We start from the raw sequence: 19,829 nt of genomic DNA, 5'->3' as shown, positions 1-19,829 counted from the left end.
TCCTTTGAAGTCACTTGTGCTTCTTTAATAGGTTGTACTCACCACATTTATATGTCCTCTTAAATAAAATGTGTGGCTCTTGGCAATGCAGCTTATATGCTCATAAAATCTGAGTAACTTTGTGCTAAATTCTAATTAAGAAATTTAATTGAGCCTCCAGTTGTTACTCTGTCACGTGAGCAGCAGCTGGGGACTACCTAATTATTCAGAGATCTGTGCTACTTTTGTTTATTTAAAGAGCTGTATGTGACACTTCTTTCTTTAGCAAACTCCCCTGAAGTATCGGACAATTAATGCAAACAGCACGTAGACCTTGTGGCTACTCCTAGACAACCATCTGAGTATTCTGTAAGTGATACTGAAGCTCTCTCTTTTTGCCCTAGGTCAAACTCCTTTCTTGTGTCACATGGAAAAATAGCAACATTCTTTATTCCTGAAAGCATTTATTCTTAGAAAGTCTAAATTGTCAAAAGAAACACTTTATTGTCATAGAGATTTCACCACTATTATTTTCCACTGTGTCCTTCACTCAGAGACTTTGTTATACATAAAAAAGAATCCAATATCAACTGCCTCTCAGCAGTAGAAAGTGACATGCATATGAAGATCAGAGCCATTGAATAAGACTGTGAACCCCCCCTGTACTGGTAAGCATCCAGGACAGCTTTGCTGCAGTCATTACAGATATTCTGGTGTAACTCAGATCAGGCTCTGTTTACAGTGCCCGACTGCTTCTGAGAAGGATCAGTTGCACTCCAGTAAATTACGCAGTAACACAAATAACAATCCAGATGCCTAGGTTTTTCAAAATCCTTCCCCCTCCCAAACCTATTTAGCCATGCTTACATATAACTAAAGCATGCAATGGCCTAACTTCTACCATATTTCAAAGCGCTCGCATCTCGATTTTGTTAAGGGCCCAGTTCTGTTGAAACGGTTTCAGCTGATAAGATTATTTCGGTAATCAGGGCTTAACCTTGGGAAAACAAAGAATGGATTGAAATAGAGAGTTCGCCCTTCCCTTCTCTTCCAGTCTACACATGAATGCACAGGCTGCTTGCACTCTCCTCTCGTTTTAAACCTCATCCACGCCAGTCCTCTTGACAGGAAATACGGTATCCTCTTCCATGCCTGTTTCCCACCGCAGGGGTGCAGAGCGCTGATCGGCCTCTGCCACCTGCTGGCAAAGCCAAAAACGGTCCAGACGTGAAATGGGAGGCTGAAGTGTTGCTTACGCACGCCTAAAATCTGTCTCCTTTAATGAAAACCATCGTGGTACAAACAGGACAGTCTTCTGCTGTTGCTCTTCCCGCAACTTTGGCTGCAAAGGTTGTGCCCGATGAACTCTGTCAGAAAAATACCTCTGAAATGAAAATAGTTGTTACTGCATATATGCAAGAAGGGTCTTTGTTGCTTACAGCTCAGTGCTGGGATCTGAGGCTGATTTGTGTTGGTTTTAAGGCGATTCAAGCAACAGGCAATTTTAAGATATCTGCATGTTCTAGAATTTGAGACTTAACAGCTGAACTTATCCTCATTAGGCCTAACTGATTTCTGCTCCTGAATTGTGGTAAAATTGAAATGTAGGTCTGGATTGAAACCCTGTCTAGAGGTGAAAGTTCTCTTTTCAGCTTTGCATCCTATGCGTGGTACACTCAGTAGCCCACACAGCAGATCTGCGTATGCCTTGTGAATGTTAGCTGTTTCACATATTGTGTGCAGCTGATATTCATATCTGTGAGAGGTTAATAACACCCTGTGAACCAGAGGGTTTCTGGGCACACTTGGGTAATTGCTCCAGTTAAATGCTTTAGACTCACAGCAGCCTCTGGAGATGAAATTCTCATGCAAAATTCATTCCCATAAATTACTGCAGTCCATAACAGATTCTTCTCACAAAAGTACTGAAGTGTGAATTTCTTGTACTGAAGCTTTTCTTGATCAGAAGAGCATCAACACAGTTTGACAATACAAACTTCTACAGTTTTTCACATTTGCCACAATCAAGAGTCTTGCTGGTCTGTCCTCTACCCTCCAGCAAAGCTTCCTGTGCTGAAGCTGCAGTCTCTGGAAGAACAGAGCAGCCCTCAGGCTGTCCAGGTACCTACAGCACCACTAACATTGTCTTTCTATGAAGCTTCAGGCCTAGGATGCCCATCTTATTAGGCAGTTAGTGGACTTGGAAAAAAAACCAAAACCTGTCATCACCATTAGAAGCACAAGAAAGGGGGAGGAGGGATGGTACACCAGAATTGGCTCCATCCAACTGGGATTTCTATTCCTTGCACAACCTTATGAAATCGGTTTTACCTCGTCTCGCCTCATTAAGCTGCAAAGTAATTGCAGGCAGTCCAAAAGTATATCCTTACGTTACGCCTTCGGAGAAAAATAACTTTATGAACGTGCTTAGAGCATACGTCCGGAGCGAAGCTTCCCAGACAAGGAACAGATCTGCCTGCATCGGTTCCCAGGGGATTCGTCTCTCCTTTCCTTTTTCGGGCGGGGGGAAGCAAATACGCCCGGCACATTTTAAGCGGACGTGATGACAGAGCACAAGATACGTTCCGCGCAGCACCACAAGCACACTCGGGAAATGCCCTTCCGGGGGCAGGCGTGCGGGCTCCGAGCCCCGCGACATCCCGTGCCCGGGGCGCTTCCGGCGGATGCGGCGGGGCGGGGCCTTGGCGGCCATGGCGGCGGAGCAGCGGGAGCTGGGGCGGCTGTCGGCGCTCGCCGTGTACCGCCGGGTAGCGGGGGCCGGGCGGCTGGAGCGGCGCCGCCGCGGGGCGCAGCTGCCCGCGGGCCGCAAGCGGGCCAAGGCCCGGGCGAGGCGCCGCCGAGCGGGAGGCGGCGGCCCGGAGCCGGAGGCCCCGCCTCGGCCGGCGTCGCCGCCCGCCGCGTCCTCAAGCCGCGTGGAGCTCCCGGTGGAGGTCCGCGTGGAGCCCCAGCCCGGGTGGGCGGCCACTGAGCCTGAGGAGAAGCCGCGGGGCGGCCCCGCGACCATCCCGGGTGGCCCGCGGGCGGCGGGGGAAGACGACGGCGGCGGCGTGTCGGGGCTGCTGCGGCGGCTGGGACGGCTGGAGGACAGCCGGCAGCGGGCGGCAGAGCTGTTCCGCTGGCTGCTGGCCCCGGTAGCGCCGGGCGAGTTCCTGGGGCAGCACTGGGAGCGGGCGCCGCTGCTGGTGCGGCGAGGCGACCCCAGGTACTACGCGGGGCTCTTTTCCACGGCCGACTTGGACGCCGCCCTTCGGGACGGCGAAGTGCACTTCGGCACCCACCTGGACGTGACCAGCTACGTGGAGGGCGTGCGGGAAACGCACAATCCCTCGGGCCGGGCCCTGCCTGCTGTCGTCTGGGACTTCTACCAGAACGGCTGCTCCCTGCGGCTCCTCTGCCCACAGGCTTTCTCCTCCACCGTCTGGCACTTCCTCTCCATCCTGCAGGAGCAGTTTGGCAGCATGGTGGGAGCCAACACATACCTCACGCCACCAGGGACACAGGGCTTCGCCCCCCACTACGATGACATCGAGGCCTTTGTGCTGCAGCTGGAGGGGAAGAAGCACTGGCGCGTCTACAGCCCCCGGACGGATGCCGAGGTGCTGCCCCAGTTCTCCAGTCCAAACCTAACGCAGGCTGAGCTCGGTGAGCCTGTGCTGGAGACGGTGCTTGAGGCCGGGGACCTCCTGTACTTCCCCCGTGGCTTTATCCACCAGGGCGACTGTCTCCCTGATGCACACTCACTCCACATCACTGTGTCTTCCTACCAGAGGAATTCCTGGGGGGACCTTCTGGAGAAGCTCCTCCCAGCTGCCCTGCAGATGGCCCTGGAGGAGGATGTGGAGTACCGGCGAGGGCTTCCCATGGACTACCTGGGGTACATGGGGATTGCCAACTCAGATGCAGTTGATGCTCGGCGAACAGCCTTTATGGAGAAGGTGCAGAGCCTGATAAAGAGACTCATTGACTATGCACCCATTGATGCTGCCGTGGATCAGATGGCCAGGTCATTTCTTCATGACTGTCTGCCCCCTGTGCTTACACAGAGTGAAAAGGCGCAAAGTATCTATGGCTTCCCAGCCCGGTGGCAAGATGGAGGCCCTCACGATGTTGATATACAGATAACAAAAGACACCGAAATACGCCTCCTCCGCCATGGCATTGTTAGATTATGTAATGAAGAAACAGGTGTGATGCTGTATTACACGACAGAAAACTCAAGAGTGTATCACAAAGAAGAACCCAAGTTCTTTGAGCTAGATCCCGAGCATACAGACAGTATCGAATTTCTGCTGTCTTCCTATCCAAATCACATCAGTGTGGGTAACCTTCCATGTGAAACCTTGGAGGAGAGGATTTCTCTAGCCACACTCCTGTTTGAGAAGGGCATTCTGACTACGAAGAAGCCTCTGGTGCAAGCGTAACTCTTATTTTTTAACAAAATAAACATACATTTGTTTAGGAAGTGTTCTGTCTTGGTCTTGCCTTACACCTGCTAGATGTGAATCAGCAGTCCAGGTCCCTGCATCTCATCTGGGGGCAAAAGGGCTATGGTATGGGTAGGGAAATGTTCTGATTACAATGGGTATCTGCTCTAGGAGCAGAGTGGCTGAGTGACTAGAGAAGGGAAAATGTTACTACACCCTAGGTGTTACAGGCATGTTACTACACCCTAGGTAACTTCAGGAACCTAGTGACCTTTCTTGCAGTCTGTAAATCATCTCTGTATTTTCACAGTATTTTAAAGCAGCCTGCTCTGCTGTGGGAAGTACTCTTATTATTCACAGGCAGATTTGGCGATGGTCAGCATTCTGTGTGCCTGTGCTGTGCCATGCTGCATAGGCCTTCAGGCCTATGCTGTGTTGTAAAGATCCCTTGGTCACAGAAAAAATTTGTCCAGCTCTTCTTGGAAGTGGAGCTTGTGGGCAGCTCCCACTCAGTTCCAGCAATTACATTACCTACGTGAGCCTGCCCTTATCACACAGTGCAGCAAGATGTCCTCAGGCAAACATGATCTGCTGCATTTGAAATGTTTCAGGCTCACTTGCATCTTCTTCAGTCTGCAAGGTGTCTTAGTGATAAAATAACCTCCCCTACTGGTTTTCCCACAGCAGCCCCTAGCAATGAAATTATTGGTCCTTTCAAAGCAAATGGGGCACCCTCTAATACAGCTTTTTTTGTGCTAGGTGAAAAAAGTTTCATTTAAGGACCTATCAAATTACATGAACACATGCCTGGCTGTGTGGCCAGTTTCCATAAATACTGACAAACCTCTCATATGCTTTTCCTCAATGCTATTTGATCATAGCAGTCAGCAGGTGAGGAATATTCTGTCTTTAAAGCCTCCTGAAGCTATATCCACAAGGAGCAGGGTGTATTACCCTGTGGTCCTCTGAGCTGTTGGATCATCAGGGTTTTGCAAGATGGCACACATGCACTTCTAACTGGTTAGGATTTAAGTGCACGCTATGTCCTCCAAGGTCCCATACTTGCAAAAGCCAGTGTGCCAGCCTTTCCTCCCTCTTTTGCCTGTATGCATTTGCTAAATCTTGAAACTTGGGCTGTGTAAAACTGCACAGCACGAGACCATGCCGAGGTGCCCTGCAGCCCTCTTTGATCTGTAAATCACTAGTGGCTGGACAGAAATGCTGTTGTCACATGTCCTCTGACCCTTTTGTCATCCTTAGCAGAGGGTCAGCCATCCTTGTCCCACCATTCATGCCCCTGGTAAATATCTCATGCCCAGTTCCTGGGCTGCTCTGTGTGGCCCCTGTGCAACCACAGGCACCTGCACTGCAGTTTGCTGCTTGGGGGCTTGCGGTGCAGTGCTGCACCAGCAGCTGATGCAGCCCTTCCTATGATGGTTATAAGCACCCCCATGTCCATTTCAAGTACATTAATGACAATCAAAGATGGCACAAATTTTCCTTAGCTTTTCCTTTCCCTGGACCCTGTCTCCTAAAACAACATAATACTTCGGCTGGGATGAGAATTCTGATAATTCCTCCCCAGCTTCTGAATCTACTAAGGAAACTGCCTGGGCTAAACACCTTACACATACTCCTCATGGTTTTATGCAGGGCTAGCCGGGCACAGAGTTTCTCTTTTTTTCTTGGTTCTTTCTCCATAAAGGTATTTCTCACTAAGACTGGTGAGAAGTTGCACTGGGAGGTGCTGGTCCATTATGATCCCAGAAAAGCACTTTTGTAAGAAAACCACTCACATTCTGTAAAGTATCTAAAAATGCTATTTATTAGAGCTAACACTAAAAAGAGACTAGTATAGATAATCTTACATCCCTTTAGATGCTGAGAACCCTGAGCAATGAAGCATGTGACAGGACTCCACCCCACATACAGCATATCATGCAGACATGGTCCATAGCAGATTCTCCCCTTTCAGTCTTTTAGGGTATTGTAAGATTTTTGTATAAGGAAACAGCTCTATTTATCATGTCTACAGTCAAAGAGAGACAATGTTTGCATGGGAATATCTTGCTGCACTGTTTGACAAGGGCAGGGCCACGCAGGTCGTGTAACCACAGGTACTGACTGGAAGCTGCCTGTGAGCTTCTGTGTAAGGAAGAGATGGCTGAGTTTCCCATAAGGCTTGGAATCTGTGCAGCACAACACAGGCCTGAAGGCCACATTGTAAGGACAGTGCAGCACAGCACAGCACAAGCATCAAAGGCACAGGGCAGTGTTGTGTCCTCCAGAGGCTACACCATGGCTATTGGAGGAGAATGTTCTGCATGCTGCAAGGCAAGGCAAGGCAAGGACCATGCTGAGAGTTCCCTCACACAGTTCCAAACAGCACAGAAACACAAACGAAGGTACAGGGAGCACATCCAGCAACTTTTCCAAGAGGAGCTGTGCAGGACAGAAAAGCTGTGAGAGAGCCGGGTTTTATTTGCTTTTGTAATCAGCCCCTCGGGGCATTGGTACAGCATCTTTTTGAAGGATACAAGGACCATTGGCTTCACGATAACCACACGGGGCACAGAAAGTGGGGGGCAAAGCCGGCCGTCCCGCCTGGGCAGGAGGAGGAGGCAGCACTCCATGACTGGCTGCCCAGGCATAAGAAGCCAGAACATCCAGCTTAAATACAGTCATGATGCAGCTGAGTGGATCACAGAAGCTGCAAATTGCTCCCAGCCTTCTTTGCTGAGCATGGTTGTGGTCATGGCAGACAAGGTTTCTCCTATCCAGCGTTTCCACATCACTCACTTATCATCCCTGGCCCCTTCCATATGCCTCTCGCCTGCCGCCTGCAGCCACTTTGACGTGCCTGTCACTCTGCCAGAATTATCTCTGGGGAAAGCTGTACAAATACTCACCTGGCATGGCTAGCATCTACCAGAATGCTTGCCTAGGAAAGGAGAAGGATCAAACAGATATGCACTGGAAGGGTAGAGGATGAGGTTCTATTCAGGTGCCATCATCTGGAGTGCCAGAGATGGTGTCTGAGACATAACAAGGTGGGCAGAAGTGGAGAAGAGAAACATGCATTTTTTGAAGCAGCCTTCATGAATTGTCATCACATGCCCCCATATGACCCCTTAGTCCAAGAAGGGTAAAGAAAAAAGCCTTTACCCATAGCTAACTGTGGAAGCTGACCTCGGCTGGCTGCTGGATACCCACCTAGCCACTCTCTCAATCCCTGTTAGGAATAGGAGAGGTGAAGAAACTAAGATAAAAACCTCATGGCTCAAGATAAGGATGGGGTGTAATTCATCAACTAACACCATGGGCAAAACAGACTTGACTTAGAGAAGATTAATTTATTGCCAGCTAATAACAGAGTAGCACAGTGAGAAATAAGAACAAAACTAAAAACACCTCCTCCCCATCTTTGGGCAGCATTAAGTCTGTCTCTGAGCTGGCTAAAACTGTCCCTGTCCAATATGGGGGAAGCCCTGGTCTCTTCTCACAGACCACAGCTTCCCACTACCAAAACCTTTCCACCATAGCTCTGGATAGCCTTACTTTTGTTTTGCAACCAGCGCTCAAATGGTATCATTATGCTTGCTTCTCTCTTGGCTATCATCAAGGAACATTTTGCATGGGAATGGAAACAATTTGTGCGTAGGAGGTTCCTGTTATTTGTCCAGAAGAAAAACTAATCATTACCATCACTTTCTTCATGCAGTTTTGCAAATTCTCAGCATTAGACAATGTTCCCCTCCATGAACCAGCTGTCACGCTTTTCAGCTCAGTACTGAGGAGCATTTCCTCCCATGTGCCAGGTGAAGGGGCCAGGGATTGGCCTGCTTGGTTACTCCAAAGGAGGCGAACTGTCTCTCACCATGGCTGCCTTCCTGAAGAACATCACAGCCATTTGCTTCCCTCAATGGCCCTGTGGCTGCTACATTTATTCCTCTCTGTTACAAGGATAAAACCATCCCCATTTTGACCACATATGAACAACATATCAAGGTCACCGATTCCAATATTCTTGATTGTTCTGATGTCCTTATTGACCCTTTTCAAGCCCCTGGCAACCGAAGCCTGATCCCAATAGAGAAAGCTGAGGCACAGCTACTATTCATCACGGGACAAGATGACCATGTTGTCAAAAGAAAGTCTTATGCTACTGAAGTCTGCAAGCTTTTGCAGGCTCAAGGGAAGGAAAATTTTCAGATTCTATCCTACCCTGGAACAGGGCACTGCATATACCCTACCTTTTTCCCTTTGTACCCCATAGGAAACCATCCCATTTTTCACAAGCGGGCAGTCCTGGGTGAGGAGTTCGGGGCTTATTCTAAAGCTCAGGTTCATGCTTGGCCACAGATCCAGGCTTTTTTCCAGAAATATTTAAATGACAAGTAATGTGCAACAAATGCAAGCAACACACAACTTTGAACAACCAGATCTGATAAATTCTGTTACAGTTATCAATCTAACAGCTTGTCTCAGCTGTAAAACTACAGTATCTTCCATGACTTTACGCATCCATGACTCAGAAAAGAAAGGGGTTTGCCTTTTCTCTTCTTCCCTGAACCTTTTTGTTCAAGTGTCAAGAAAATGCATGGCATTTTTTGCCTTTTATAAAACACCTCGTGTGCCAAATGAGCTGTTATGTTTCTTGGGGGGGGGTTCTATTCTCCTAATGCATTCTTGACAGTACTTTCCATATCACTGTGGTCTCTACATGTACACGCTATCCTCAGCTCATACTTGAAAGCAACACCTCCCAAATCACAATTTTGGAGCAGGGATTTCACTGTTGTTATGGTGAATGTCTCATTGCAAATGGAAATGTCTCTGATCTCTGTGCTGCTGGGAGTGTGCAAAAATGGATGCTATAGCCAGGTTGCTGGACTGTTTCTGGTTTACCCTTGGGGAAGGTTGTTTGCCTTCTTCCATCTCCCCTTCACAATGCTGTGTTCTGGCTAGTGGATACTTCTGGCTCCAAGATGTAATGTAAAAAACTTCCTGCTGAATTTACAATCATTGTGATCTTCTCCCACATGATGTGGAATATTTTAATCTTTGTTATTGGGTTGAGAATTGTAATAAAAGACTGAGATTTGAAAGCCATGGAGTCATTTGTTCTGCTTTGGTTAGAAGCAGGGTTTGCAACTTGACCAGTCTCTCATCCCAGGGTGAAACCTTGGGATTGCAGAAGCTTGGGATCAAGGGCTGCCCAGGTAGGAACAGGACACCATAGAAGATAGCCCTCTTACCTTCAGTCTTCCACTCCTCTTGTGGCACCAAGCATAGAGGAGAAGGAATGCTGCTGAAGCCTCCAGGACCTTTTCCCTTAGCATCTGCTCCAGCCTATGGTCAAGCTGGTGATCAAATCCAGTACTGTAAACCAAGGATTGTTCTTCTCAACAACAGGAGTAGTTGCCACACATTGAGGGCTAGACACCAGACAACATGCCCAAATGCCAGATGACAAAGCACCTCATCTGTTTAGGAGAGAATGGGTAATCTCCACAGGGAAGGAAAGACTGCTGAGACTCTGTCCAACACCTCTGACCACTTAGTATTTCCAAACAGGACAACGCTCAGGATTCCTTCAGATGCTTCCACTTGTTTCACACCACTAAGTCAGACATGAGGAGTTCAGAGTGTGAGGCACCCCTACCTGCATCTCCAGGAAGACTCGGGGAGCCTAAGGAAACAGCTGTCCCTCTGCAGCTCCTTTTGGATCAGAAGATCCAGCTCTGGGCAAGATGGACTGAATGGCCTTCTTTTTTTAAAACCTTGCAAAATCCATTACTAGAAGAGCCAGATATTTCCTGACCTACCTAAAGAGTCTGTGAAAGCACTCCCTCTTCATCCCTCCTGCACTACTGATGATCCTAACCATCCTTCCCAATTCACCTGGCTGTGCAGCTGCCAAGGCTGAGCAGAGCCTGGTGGAGACATAAGCCACCTTGCCCATGCCTTGGGGCAACCAATACAGAGGCAAAACCGGCAAGGAGAGGCGAAGCACTGCCGGGCTGGTGCTGGTGTGGCTTCTCCCCGCCCCGGCTGGGGCTGGCCCACGCTCCGGTCTCTCGGCTGAGCGGCACAGCACAGTTCGGCCCTACTCGGGGTCGCTGCCGGCGAGCAACAGCTCCGCGCTGCCCCATCTCTGTGCGGTCGGTCCCACACAGGCCCTTCGCTGCCCGGACGGTGAATCCCGGCTGCGATTCTGCTCGGTGGCTCGTCAACGCCTCTGCCCGTCCTGCCCCGCGTGTCCCCCCGCCCGCAGCCACCGTCCGGTCCAGGGGAGCTCGGGGGGACACTGAGGAGCTCTCTGGGGCCAGGACAGGTCGCAAGAACTCGGCAGAGTTTGACAGAGAACCCTCCCATAGCCGGAAGGGCAGGGGCGAAGACAGAGGAGAGGCGAAGAGTAGGCGGGCAGGGCGGCAGGGAAGCAGGCCGGCGGGGCGAGGAACCTACCGCCCCGCTCCTGCCCGCGGGGTCTTACAGCGGCACTCCGGGATCGATCCCGACTCCGGTTCCGCGCGGACCCGCCCCAGAATCCGCCCCCAGAGGCGGGAGCTACCCGGGGCAATGTGGCAGATCACTGCCCGCTCCCTGTGCCGGGCCAGCTCCCGTAGCTGGCAGAGGCGACTGCCCTGGCCCGGCCCCGCGCCTGCAGCCCCACGGTGCCGCAGCCCCGCGTGGACCCCCGGGACAGACTCTGCCCATGGACTCGCCTCCATGGCCCCCTCCATCCGCCTCTCGCCCGCCACCCGCAGCCTCTTCGATGAGCCGCTGGCCATCGCTGTGCAGGGCCTCGGCCCGCGGCAGCAGGTCACACTGAGGACATCCTTGCGGGATGAGAAGGGGGAGCTCTTCCAGGCCAGTGCCCGCTACCAGGCGGGGGACGACGGGGAGCTGGACCTCGCCCGCTGTCCTGCGCTGCCGGGAGGCAGCTTCTCTGGCCTGGAGCCCATGGGGCTGCTCTGGGCTTTGCAGCCCCAGAGGCCCTTCTGGCGGCTGGTGAAGCGGGACGTTCAGAGCCCCTTCCTCCTGCAGCTGGAGGTGTTTGAGGGCCACGGGAAGCCTCCAGGGCGGCTCCTGGCCCAGGCGCAGCACGAGCGGGCGTTCCTGCGGGACGGGGTGCGGAGAGTCCCGGTGCGAGAGGGGAGGATCCGGGCGACGCTTTTTCTGCCCCCCGGTGAGTACCGGCCGTGCCGGGCTCCTTCTCCCGCTGGTGTTGCTCTGCTTTCGGCCCCGCGCTTCCAGGCCCGGAGTGTGACCCCTTCCAGGCTTCCCCTGAGGACAAGGGGAAGCCTCGCCCTGCCAGCTGGCACTAGACATTTCTCAAGGAGCGGTCTGATCAGCCCAACCCTCTTTGGTCTGCTGGGTACACTCATTACGTAGAGCAGCTATATGTGCTGAAGCACACTTGAGTTTATTTAATTGATTCTTACTGGACACGAAAGCATTTATCACAATACCCTTCTTGTTCCCAAATGCTGTGGGAGGTGGTGTCAGCCAGTCTTCAAGATACCTTTCCTCTACCTGGCTGTTTCCCAGGGAATTCAGCTAGTAATTGAGTAAGTAGAAGGTTGCTCTCCCAAACTATAGCGTTCAAGCCTGCTGCTTCCCTTTCCAGCCTCTCCACAGATCCTGAACTCAGTTATATCCTAGTTGCTGAAGCCCAAGGCAATCCAAGCTGCCTTTTGCTGCTACATTTGTCCCCAATTCTTCCTTGTTTGTGAGCAGAAGATTAGGGAAAGCAGGTTTGCTCTTACAGTATTTTTGTCAGAAAGTAATCATTACTATGGTCTGTGAGGTTTTCAGATTGCCTGACAAATGCTGTGCTGTCCTCCCAGCAGCTGTCCAGATTTCTGCTAGTTGGCTGTAGGAAACCTCATTCCCTTGGTTGAGTGGTTTGCAGCAGCTACACCACTGCCACACCCCAGCTTTCCTTCCCCCTGTGATCCAGAGGCTTTCACCAAGCATGTCTCTGGAACCTCATGTACTCAAAGAGCTCCTCTATGTATCATGTGCTTTCCCCTTTCTTCCCTGTCTGTCCCTGGCAACTCCTCCATGACAACGCTAAAATCATACGTGCTGTCCCAGCCAGTGTCCTGGGCTCTGACTGCGCTGTAGCCTTGAGGCTGGAGGTGAATTTCCTGTTCTTCTTGCTTGTTGCCCATGTTCTCCATGTTAGTCTGCAGACACCTGAGGGAAGCCTCACCTTCCCTCCTGAGCAGGAATGGGAGTCTCCCTCTTGGCCTCCTCCTTTCCATACTTTGTTAGCAGTTTGCGGCAATCCCTCAGCTTTGGACTTGTCCCCTGATGAACCTAATGTAAAGGTTCTCTTACCAGGTTAGCAAGGTTAGTTTCAGATACTTTCTTCTCTTAATCCCAGAATAAATGGCCATAGTACATTTACACTGAAAATGAGAAGCTGAAATCATCAGAAGAGGAGATTTTTTTTGATACTGAGAAATGCAGCAAGGAAAAGCCTCCTGGGTATAATTCAGAGCTTGATAGCTTTGCAGTGAATTTACATGATACAGAAACTAGTTGTGACTGTCAAAAGATGAATTCCAGCCACATGTTCCCTGATGTTATCCAGAACATTACCAGGCCTGCTAATTTTTGCTGGCTTGTTTAATATTGAAGCAATGTAGCCATTTAATTAAAACTGGCACAGTAGTTTAGGACCCTTAACACCATTCTGCTGCTTTAGGTTTTTTTCTTTTTTTAAAAAGACACATTCCCAGGCCTATGATATTGGCATATAACTTAAGAATTGTGGGTTAATGTGTCCTGTTATATGATCTCTCGCAGGAAATGGCCCCTTTCCGGGAATTATTGACTTATATGGAACTGGAGGAGGACTTCCTGAATACAGGGCATGCCTGCTGGCCAACTATGGCTTTGCTGTGCTGGCTCTGGCTTACTACAGCTATGAAGATCTCCCCAAAGAGATGAAGGAATTCCACCTGGAATATTTTGAAGAAGCTGTAAACTATATGTTACAACACACCCAGGTTGGTTTGTTCATTGACTCACTACAGTGAACTCTCATTATTTCGGTCCTGTGAGACTGCAGATGGGGCAGAGCTGCTGTATTTAAAATAGCATCACTGTTAAGTTGGCTGTGATTAATTTGTTTGATATCTTTAATTCCCATTACAATGGCTCTCTGGCAGCTTATTCCAATTCTTCCTTTTGAAGCGGCCAGGAGAAACAGTGACACATAAGTAACATACTGGTAATTTCTACTCCATTCAACCCAGTGTCATAACTAGGGCGCTAGTTGCCTGGAGACTTATTTGACATCCAGCAGGGCTTTTAGGTTTATGCTCTGTAGAATGTCCTGCAGATCTTAATGTCCTTTTCAGCTGTGGAGCACATGATAACCTTCTGTGATACAAGTCTCAAGGAAGTCCAGCAGTACACATTTGTTGCTGTGTATTTTCATCATCATGGCTAGGCTTCGCGAACGAAGATTTAGGAAGGCTCTATCCACATTTGTTACAGGCACGCTGGTGGCTTTTATACGCTGTTAGAATCACTCCAAATGTTGTTATTTGGTGAGTGTGGGTTTTAGTAACTGCTTGTGCACTTAGGGATCCTTCTAAGTCAACACCTCTTGAAAGAGAACCTGCTCAGTTCTGCATCTCCTTGCAAGCAGCTGTGCATGACAATAGCTAGAACTGCACAAGGCAATACTTGGTTTCTCTGGAGAATGAAAACAAATACCTTCCTCAACCTCAGAAAGATGAGTAGATGTTAAAGGTCTTGGTTGCTTTTCAGATGCTTTAACCTTAACGGCTCATGCCACCTCTCTGCCCAAAAAAATCTGAAAATTGCTTCCACCTGCCTTTTTTTTTTTTTCCCTGAGAGCAGTACTATTGCCTCCCATTAACACCTCCACTGATACCCTCATCATGTTTTTAATGCGTTGCAAAGTTTCAGCTGTATTTTCTAATTTCTCCCTTTCCATGTTTCAAAGTCAGTGGGTTTGGAGCCTATTACACTGGTGATAAGATACAAAAGATACTAAATTTTGATGCTGTCTCAGAGCCTTTTTGCTCCTAAGGGTCTTCAGATTTTGAAGCAGTTGTGGTATTAGCTAACCTTCTTTCAATATCCTTGGAGGCTTTCAATACCTTGTAAGGTCATTTAATTTTTCTATTCTAGTTAATTTGCCTTGTGTAAAAGAAAATGAAGGTAACCTATTCTAGATTGACTCTGGAGGACTGTACAATTCTCTTAGAAAAATGGGTTTAATAGGTTATTTTTTTTAAGATACATTTTGATGAGTAAGGTACCTCAGAATGCTTCCTGTGAGTTAGACACCAAGCATACCGGAGGAGAGGGAGAGCAGCTGATGCGGAGCCTGCCACTCCATGTTATCTTCTTAATAGGGAAACCAAAGACAGTGGTTGAGTATAAGAAATACATTATCATAAGTGATGACAATATCATAGTCATTGCTGACTTTGAGCATTTTGCACTGAAAGAAAGTATTTGTAGAAGAAGCCTCCCCTTCTCCTTCCCTCTTCTTCTCTCAACTGCCTTATAGGCAAAGTGAATTTGGGACTGCACATCTGCAAACACACTGTATTCTCTGCTTCAGCACTGAACCCTGTAGCTTTGTTAGGTGATGATGCTGCAGTCCCAGTAGGGCTTAGGACCATAAATCAAGCACAGAACAGTGCCTAGGGTCCCTCAGATGTGGGCCCTGCAAACAGGACCTTAGATGCCTGTACTTGGGGTCCAAATTTGGGACAGACATGGCTGTGAACGTGGCAACATCTTAAAGAAGTGGCACGCTTTGGTTCATTACTTGTGGTTTCTCTTCTCTCACCTCCAGGTTAAAGGTCCAGGAATTGGGTTGCTTGGAATCTCAAAGGGTGGTGACCTGTGCACCTCCATGGCCTCCTTCCTAAAGGGCATCACAGCCACTGCCCTTATCAACGGCTCAGTGGCAAATGTGGGTGCAGTGCTCCGCTACAAGGACATCACCATTCCACCTCTTAATATCAATATGAAACGCATCAAGGTCAGCAAGTCTGGGATTGCTGATATTTTTGATACATTGAACAACCCACTAGAAGGGCCTGACCAGCAAAGCTTTATCCCTTTGGAGAAGGCCGAGTGTCGCTTCTTGTTCATTGTTGGCCAGGATGATCGCAACTGGAAAAGCGAATTCTTTGCAGTTGAGGGGAGCAAACGTTTGCAAGCTCATGGGAAGGAAAAGCCTGAGATAGTCTGTTATCCTGGAGCAGGGCACTACATTGAACCTCCCTTTTTCCCAATGTGTGCAGCCTCAATGCACCTGCTAGTTGGCAAACCTGTGGTGTGGGGAGGGGAGCCCAAGGCACACTGTGAGGCACAGATAGATGCTTGGCAGCAGATCCAAGCTTTCTTCTGGAAACACCTCACAGGCAAGCCATCTGGAACATCCAGTAATCTGTGATGTGAAGTAGATTACAGATGAAGATGCTGGTGTTTCAAGATTGCTTTGTTAAATGGCTCAGAATGAGAACAAGGAACAACAGAGAATAAGCTATTGGGTTTCTTGGAGGATGACAGTGGGTGAAAGCATGAAAGCTGCTTTGTTTTTACACCCTCCTCTAACCTTGGTTAGAGGTTCTTAGCCTCCTGCTTTGTGTCGTATAGGATTAAAAGCTGTGGAAGACAAATGTGGTAAGGCTGGGTGTTCTTTGAATGTGAAATTAAGTGGAAGGTAACTTATCTAAGCTGAGAACTGGGGTGAAAATGTACCTTGGCATTCTTAGAGGAAACATATGCCATTGCCTTTACCAGAGCCAGCTTAGTGTGCTCGTTCCAGTGTTCTAGTTTTTCTGGAAGCAGCAGTTCTCTCTTCCTGCCTCCAGTATTCTTTCTGTTCTCCCTGTGCACGTCCCTCTCCTGTGTTGCTCATTCCCCTTCTCTCACACCACTAAAATGCGTTAACAATATCTAATATTCACTTAGCAAAAGCAGCAATAATGTGCCTGCTGCTCAGGTACCAAATCTCCCGTTCATAGACAACAACAGCCCCTAGCCTGATGTGACATTCTGGGCACATGCAGTAGAAATGAGACATTTTAACAGTTTCTGAACGTCTGTAAGCATTAGAAAACAAAAGACCTGGCCCTGTTGGTAGTCATCCTGGAGCCGCTCTCGGGCATCTCCTCAGCTGGGCTGAGTATCCGGTCTAGGTTCGCAGCGCTGTTGGAGGGTAGCGTCTTCCTGCCTGTACATTCCCTTAGCGCCTGCTTCCAAAAGTTACGGGGAACAGTCCGGCTGCGGGGCTGGCTCGGCGGCTCCACGAGGCGCCGGTGCTGTGCAGGGGTAGGCGGGCTGGAAGGGGCGGTGGAGCGGCTGCCGTGCTGTGCCGGAGCCAGGCTCCGGCCGCACGTCTGGTTCTCTCTGAGCAGCGGGGGCAGCGGGGTGAGCTGTCAGCCCCGCCGGGGATCCTCGGTAACGTTCGGCACCCAGGGGCAGGGTTGGAGGAGAAGGCGCTGGATGTTGTCGGCGAGTTTGCGCTGCTGTATCCGAACACTTCGCACCCCCCAGTGCCTGACAGCGCGCGCGGGCCGCATCCAGCCTCGGCTGCTCCCCGTGCGTCAGGCAGGCTTTTGCATTCCCTGTGTTTGTAATAGCTTAAAGTGAAACTTTAGCCGCTGCCCACGGCTCGCTGCCCCAGTCTGTTGGACGGCTTGGGGGAGACTGGAGCGGCCCGCGGCTGGCGGTCCTTCCCCTGCTAGCTGCTCCAGTCGCTTGGATGATTTGGGAGAGGTGGGAGCAGCCCGGAGCTGTCCACCTTTCCTGGCGGCGGGGAGGGGCTCTTCTCTCGATTGGGGCCGCCTGGAGGGGGCGGCGGCCGCGGTACTGATATTGCGGGCGGCGCGGCGGCTCCGCGCAGCTTCCGCCGCCGCCGCCATGTGGAGAGCGCTCGCCGCCGCTTCCGCCGCCCCGCCGCGGGCCTTGCTGCGCGCCCGGCCGTCCCGGCGGGCGGCCAGCCTGGCCGTGTCCCCCGCCGCCGGCCCGGCCGACGAGCGGGTGGAGACGCGGGTGGCGGGGCTGAGCCCGGGGCAGCCGGTGACTCTGCGGGCCCTGGCGGCCGGTGACCGCGGCTGCCTCTTCCAGTCGTGCGCGCACTATCGAGCGGACAGCCGCGGGGAGCTGCACCTGGGCACGGACGCCTCCCACGGCGGGGACTACACCGGCGTGGAGCCCATGGGGCTCTTCTGGAGCCTCGCCCCCGCCGCCATGGAGCGGCCGTACCAGCGGCTCGTTCCCCGCAGCACCGACGCCCCGATGAAGGTGGAGGTGTTGGTCCACCAGGGCCACAGCCCGCCTGGCGCTATGCCCGGGCCAGTGGTGGCCAAGACCGAGGTAGAGAGGTGGTTCATGGCCCCCGGCGTGCGAAGGATCCGGCTGAAGGAAGGAGTCGTAAGGGGCTCCCTCTTTCTGCCGCCGGGTGAGTGTCCCGGCCGGCGGCCTTCGCTCCGGGGCCGGTGGAACCCCCCGGTTTCTCTGACCAGAGCAGGGAAAGTCTCGCAGAACAGAAACATACGTATGCCACCCGCGGAATCCGTATTCTGTCAATGAGCGGAACGCCCTCCTGCAGACAGGTGGCCGGTTTTTTTCCCCAAAACCTTACGGAAACGCTCCCGAGTGCTTGTCGGGACAAGGCCCGGCTTGTGCGTGTCCTGATCCTTCTCTGCGGCACGGGGCAGGCGGCTCTTGCGGAACGGGAAGGAGCTAAAGGAGAACAGAGGTTCTAGAGTTTACTACATCGCTGCGCTCTGCCTGCGGTTTTTCAGTAGGCTGGATGTTTGTTCTGGTCTGCCAGAATATGTAACATTCAGAAAAGCTGGTGCGTTTCATTGTGTGAGACTGTGCTGAATGTCCCACTCAGAGGCATTTTTCTTCTATGTGAAACACATGCCAGTAAGCAAAGCAATAGAAGAGCTTCTAGAAAATACACTTATTCCCCCTCTGTTACATCGGAGCCAACGCTGAGTTAGTAATTGGGTTAGTTTTGTGGTAAACAGGCAGAATAGATTTATCAGCAAGTTTTGCCTGTTCTGCTTGTGGGATGGTTGTGCTTTATGAGGTGTGATATTCTGATGGGCTCCTACTGGTATTGGAAAACAAAACTTTACACCAGTGATGTCATTTGTATGCTTTAGCCATGATCTAAACTTCTTGTAGTTCCCTGACTGTTGTGGTACAGGAACTGCCCTCCACATTACCTCTAATTTAAATTTGCTTGGTTCAGCAGCTCCTGTAAGTATCACTACAGTATTAGGTATTTAAGTATTTTCAGTGAATTTCCAAACCAATATTTTTTTTATCTATTTAGATGTGGATCCAAAGTTCACTGGAGAAAAAAAAAACAGAGTTTGAACTTTGAATTTCAGATGTTTAGTCAGCATGCTGGATTTTCCATTTCTGAGATGTGATTGTTTTGCTATCCTGCCTTAGAAGATGAGTTTGATTTCTGCTGAGCTCAGTGGAAATCCAGAGATCTGCAAGAGAGAATTGTATTTTCCGCTTTAGCAAGTTTGGCATTGTAATAGTGTGGAAAAGTCTGGAATCATTGCTTAAATGATATTGGCATCCCTCGTGATGGAGGATCCAGTTACAGCATTACTACCATACCCTCCTTTGCTCCAGGGACAAAAAAATGTTAATACTATTAAGATAGGAATCTTAAATGTGAACCATTCTTAATAAAAGCGAAATTATGTAAGTGGGCTTATGCTGTAATTTTAATATGAAAAATTTCTAAATTTGCGCATAAGGGTTAAGATGTGTTTCTTTGGTTTTAAACAGTAGTAAATTTGTCTATCGTGTTTTATCCTGCTTTTCAGTGAGCTATGCAGAAACTATACTTGGGCATGTGTAGGCACTCAGGGAGGCAGTCCAGGATCCTTGCATAAGTTTAAGTTTCTCTTCATGAGAGAAACAGTCGTGCTTGACTGTGTTCTGATTACGTGTTCTTGCTAGAAAGCTTTTTGGGTAGGGGTGATAAATTATGTATTTTCCAGCCATGTAGGCTGACTGCTGTTAGCTGAAGGTTCCTGTTGATCATGGCATTATGATAAATTTATCTCAACATATTTTCTCTCAAGAATATTGAACTTCTATGAAAAAAAGATCAGAACTGAAAGAGAACACAAAAGCATGGTTCAGTCCCTTTCTGACTTCCTAATGCTTTAATTTAGGAGGTTTCCACCATCTAGCATGTCTTGTCCAAAACTTCCTTTTCTCAAGTGTGTTGAAGTCAGAGATCTTTTCTTTAGTGCATACAGGTAATGTCAGAGTTAGCACTCTCCTGCACAAGTGGGTCCTTTTTGTGAGATGGTTGTAGTGAGCTGGATCCAGGTACATAAGAGGTGACAT

General features: G+C 49.9%; 2 protein-coding genes across 10 annotated transcripts in view; both read left to right on the top strand.

Annotated features, from left to right (window-relative positions):
• Positions 1 to 2,648: 2,648 nt before the first annotated feature.
• On the top strand, positions 2,649 to 4,462 carry RIOX1 (ribosomal oxygenase 1). Its single transcript, XM_064658210.1, has one exon. It carries the CDS (start codon positions 2,664 to 2,666, stop codon positions 4,419 to 4,421), a length of 1,758 nt encoding a protein of 585 aa, XP_064514280.1. The 5' UTR covers positions 2,649 to 2,663; the 3' UTR covers positions 4,422 to 4,462.
• Positions 4,463 to 10,577: 6,115 nt separating this feature from the next.
• Positions 10,578 to 19,829, top strand: part of LOC135415839 (dynein axonemal light chain 1-like) — a 49,376-nt gene continuing 40,124 nt past the window's right edge. For 5 of the 9 annotated variants that reach the window (XM_064658213.1, XM_064658212.1, XM_064658216.1 and 2 more), the window contains exon 1: positions 17,222 to 17,898. In XM_064658213.1, the coding sequence (XP_064514283.1) occupies positions 17,358 to 17,898 (541 nt within the window). In that variant the 5' untranslated portion in view covers positions 17,222 to 17,357. The other 4 variants (XM_064658217.1, XM_064658215.1, XM_064658218.1 and 1 more) reach the window with 4 other exon arrangements.

Source organism: Pseudopipra pipra, chromosome 6 (genome assembly GCF_036250125.1).
Source record: "Pseudopipra pipra isolate bDixPip1 chromosome 6, bDixPip1.hap1, whole genome shotgun sequence".
Classification (NCBI taxonomy): domain Eukaryota; kingdom Metazoa; phylum Chordata; class Aves; order Passeriformes; family Pipridae; genus Pseudopipra; species Pseudopipra pipra.
This window is presented reverse-complemented; position numbering and strand designations above follow the sequence as displayed.

Coding starts and splice junctions, on each gene's coding strand:
- RIOX1 (XM_064658210.1), top strand. CDS start 2,664: ATGCGGCGGGGCGGGGCCTTGGCGGCCATGGCGGCGGAGCAGCGGGAG.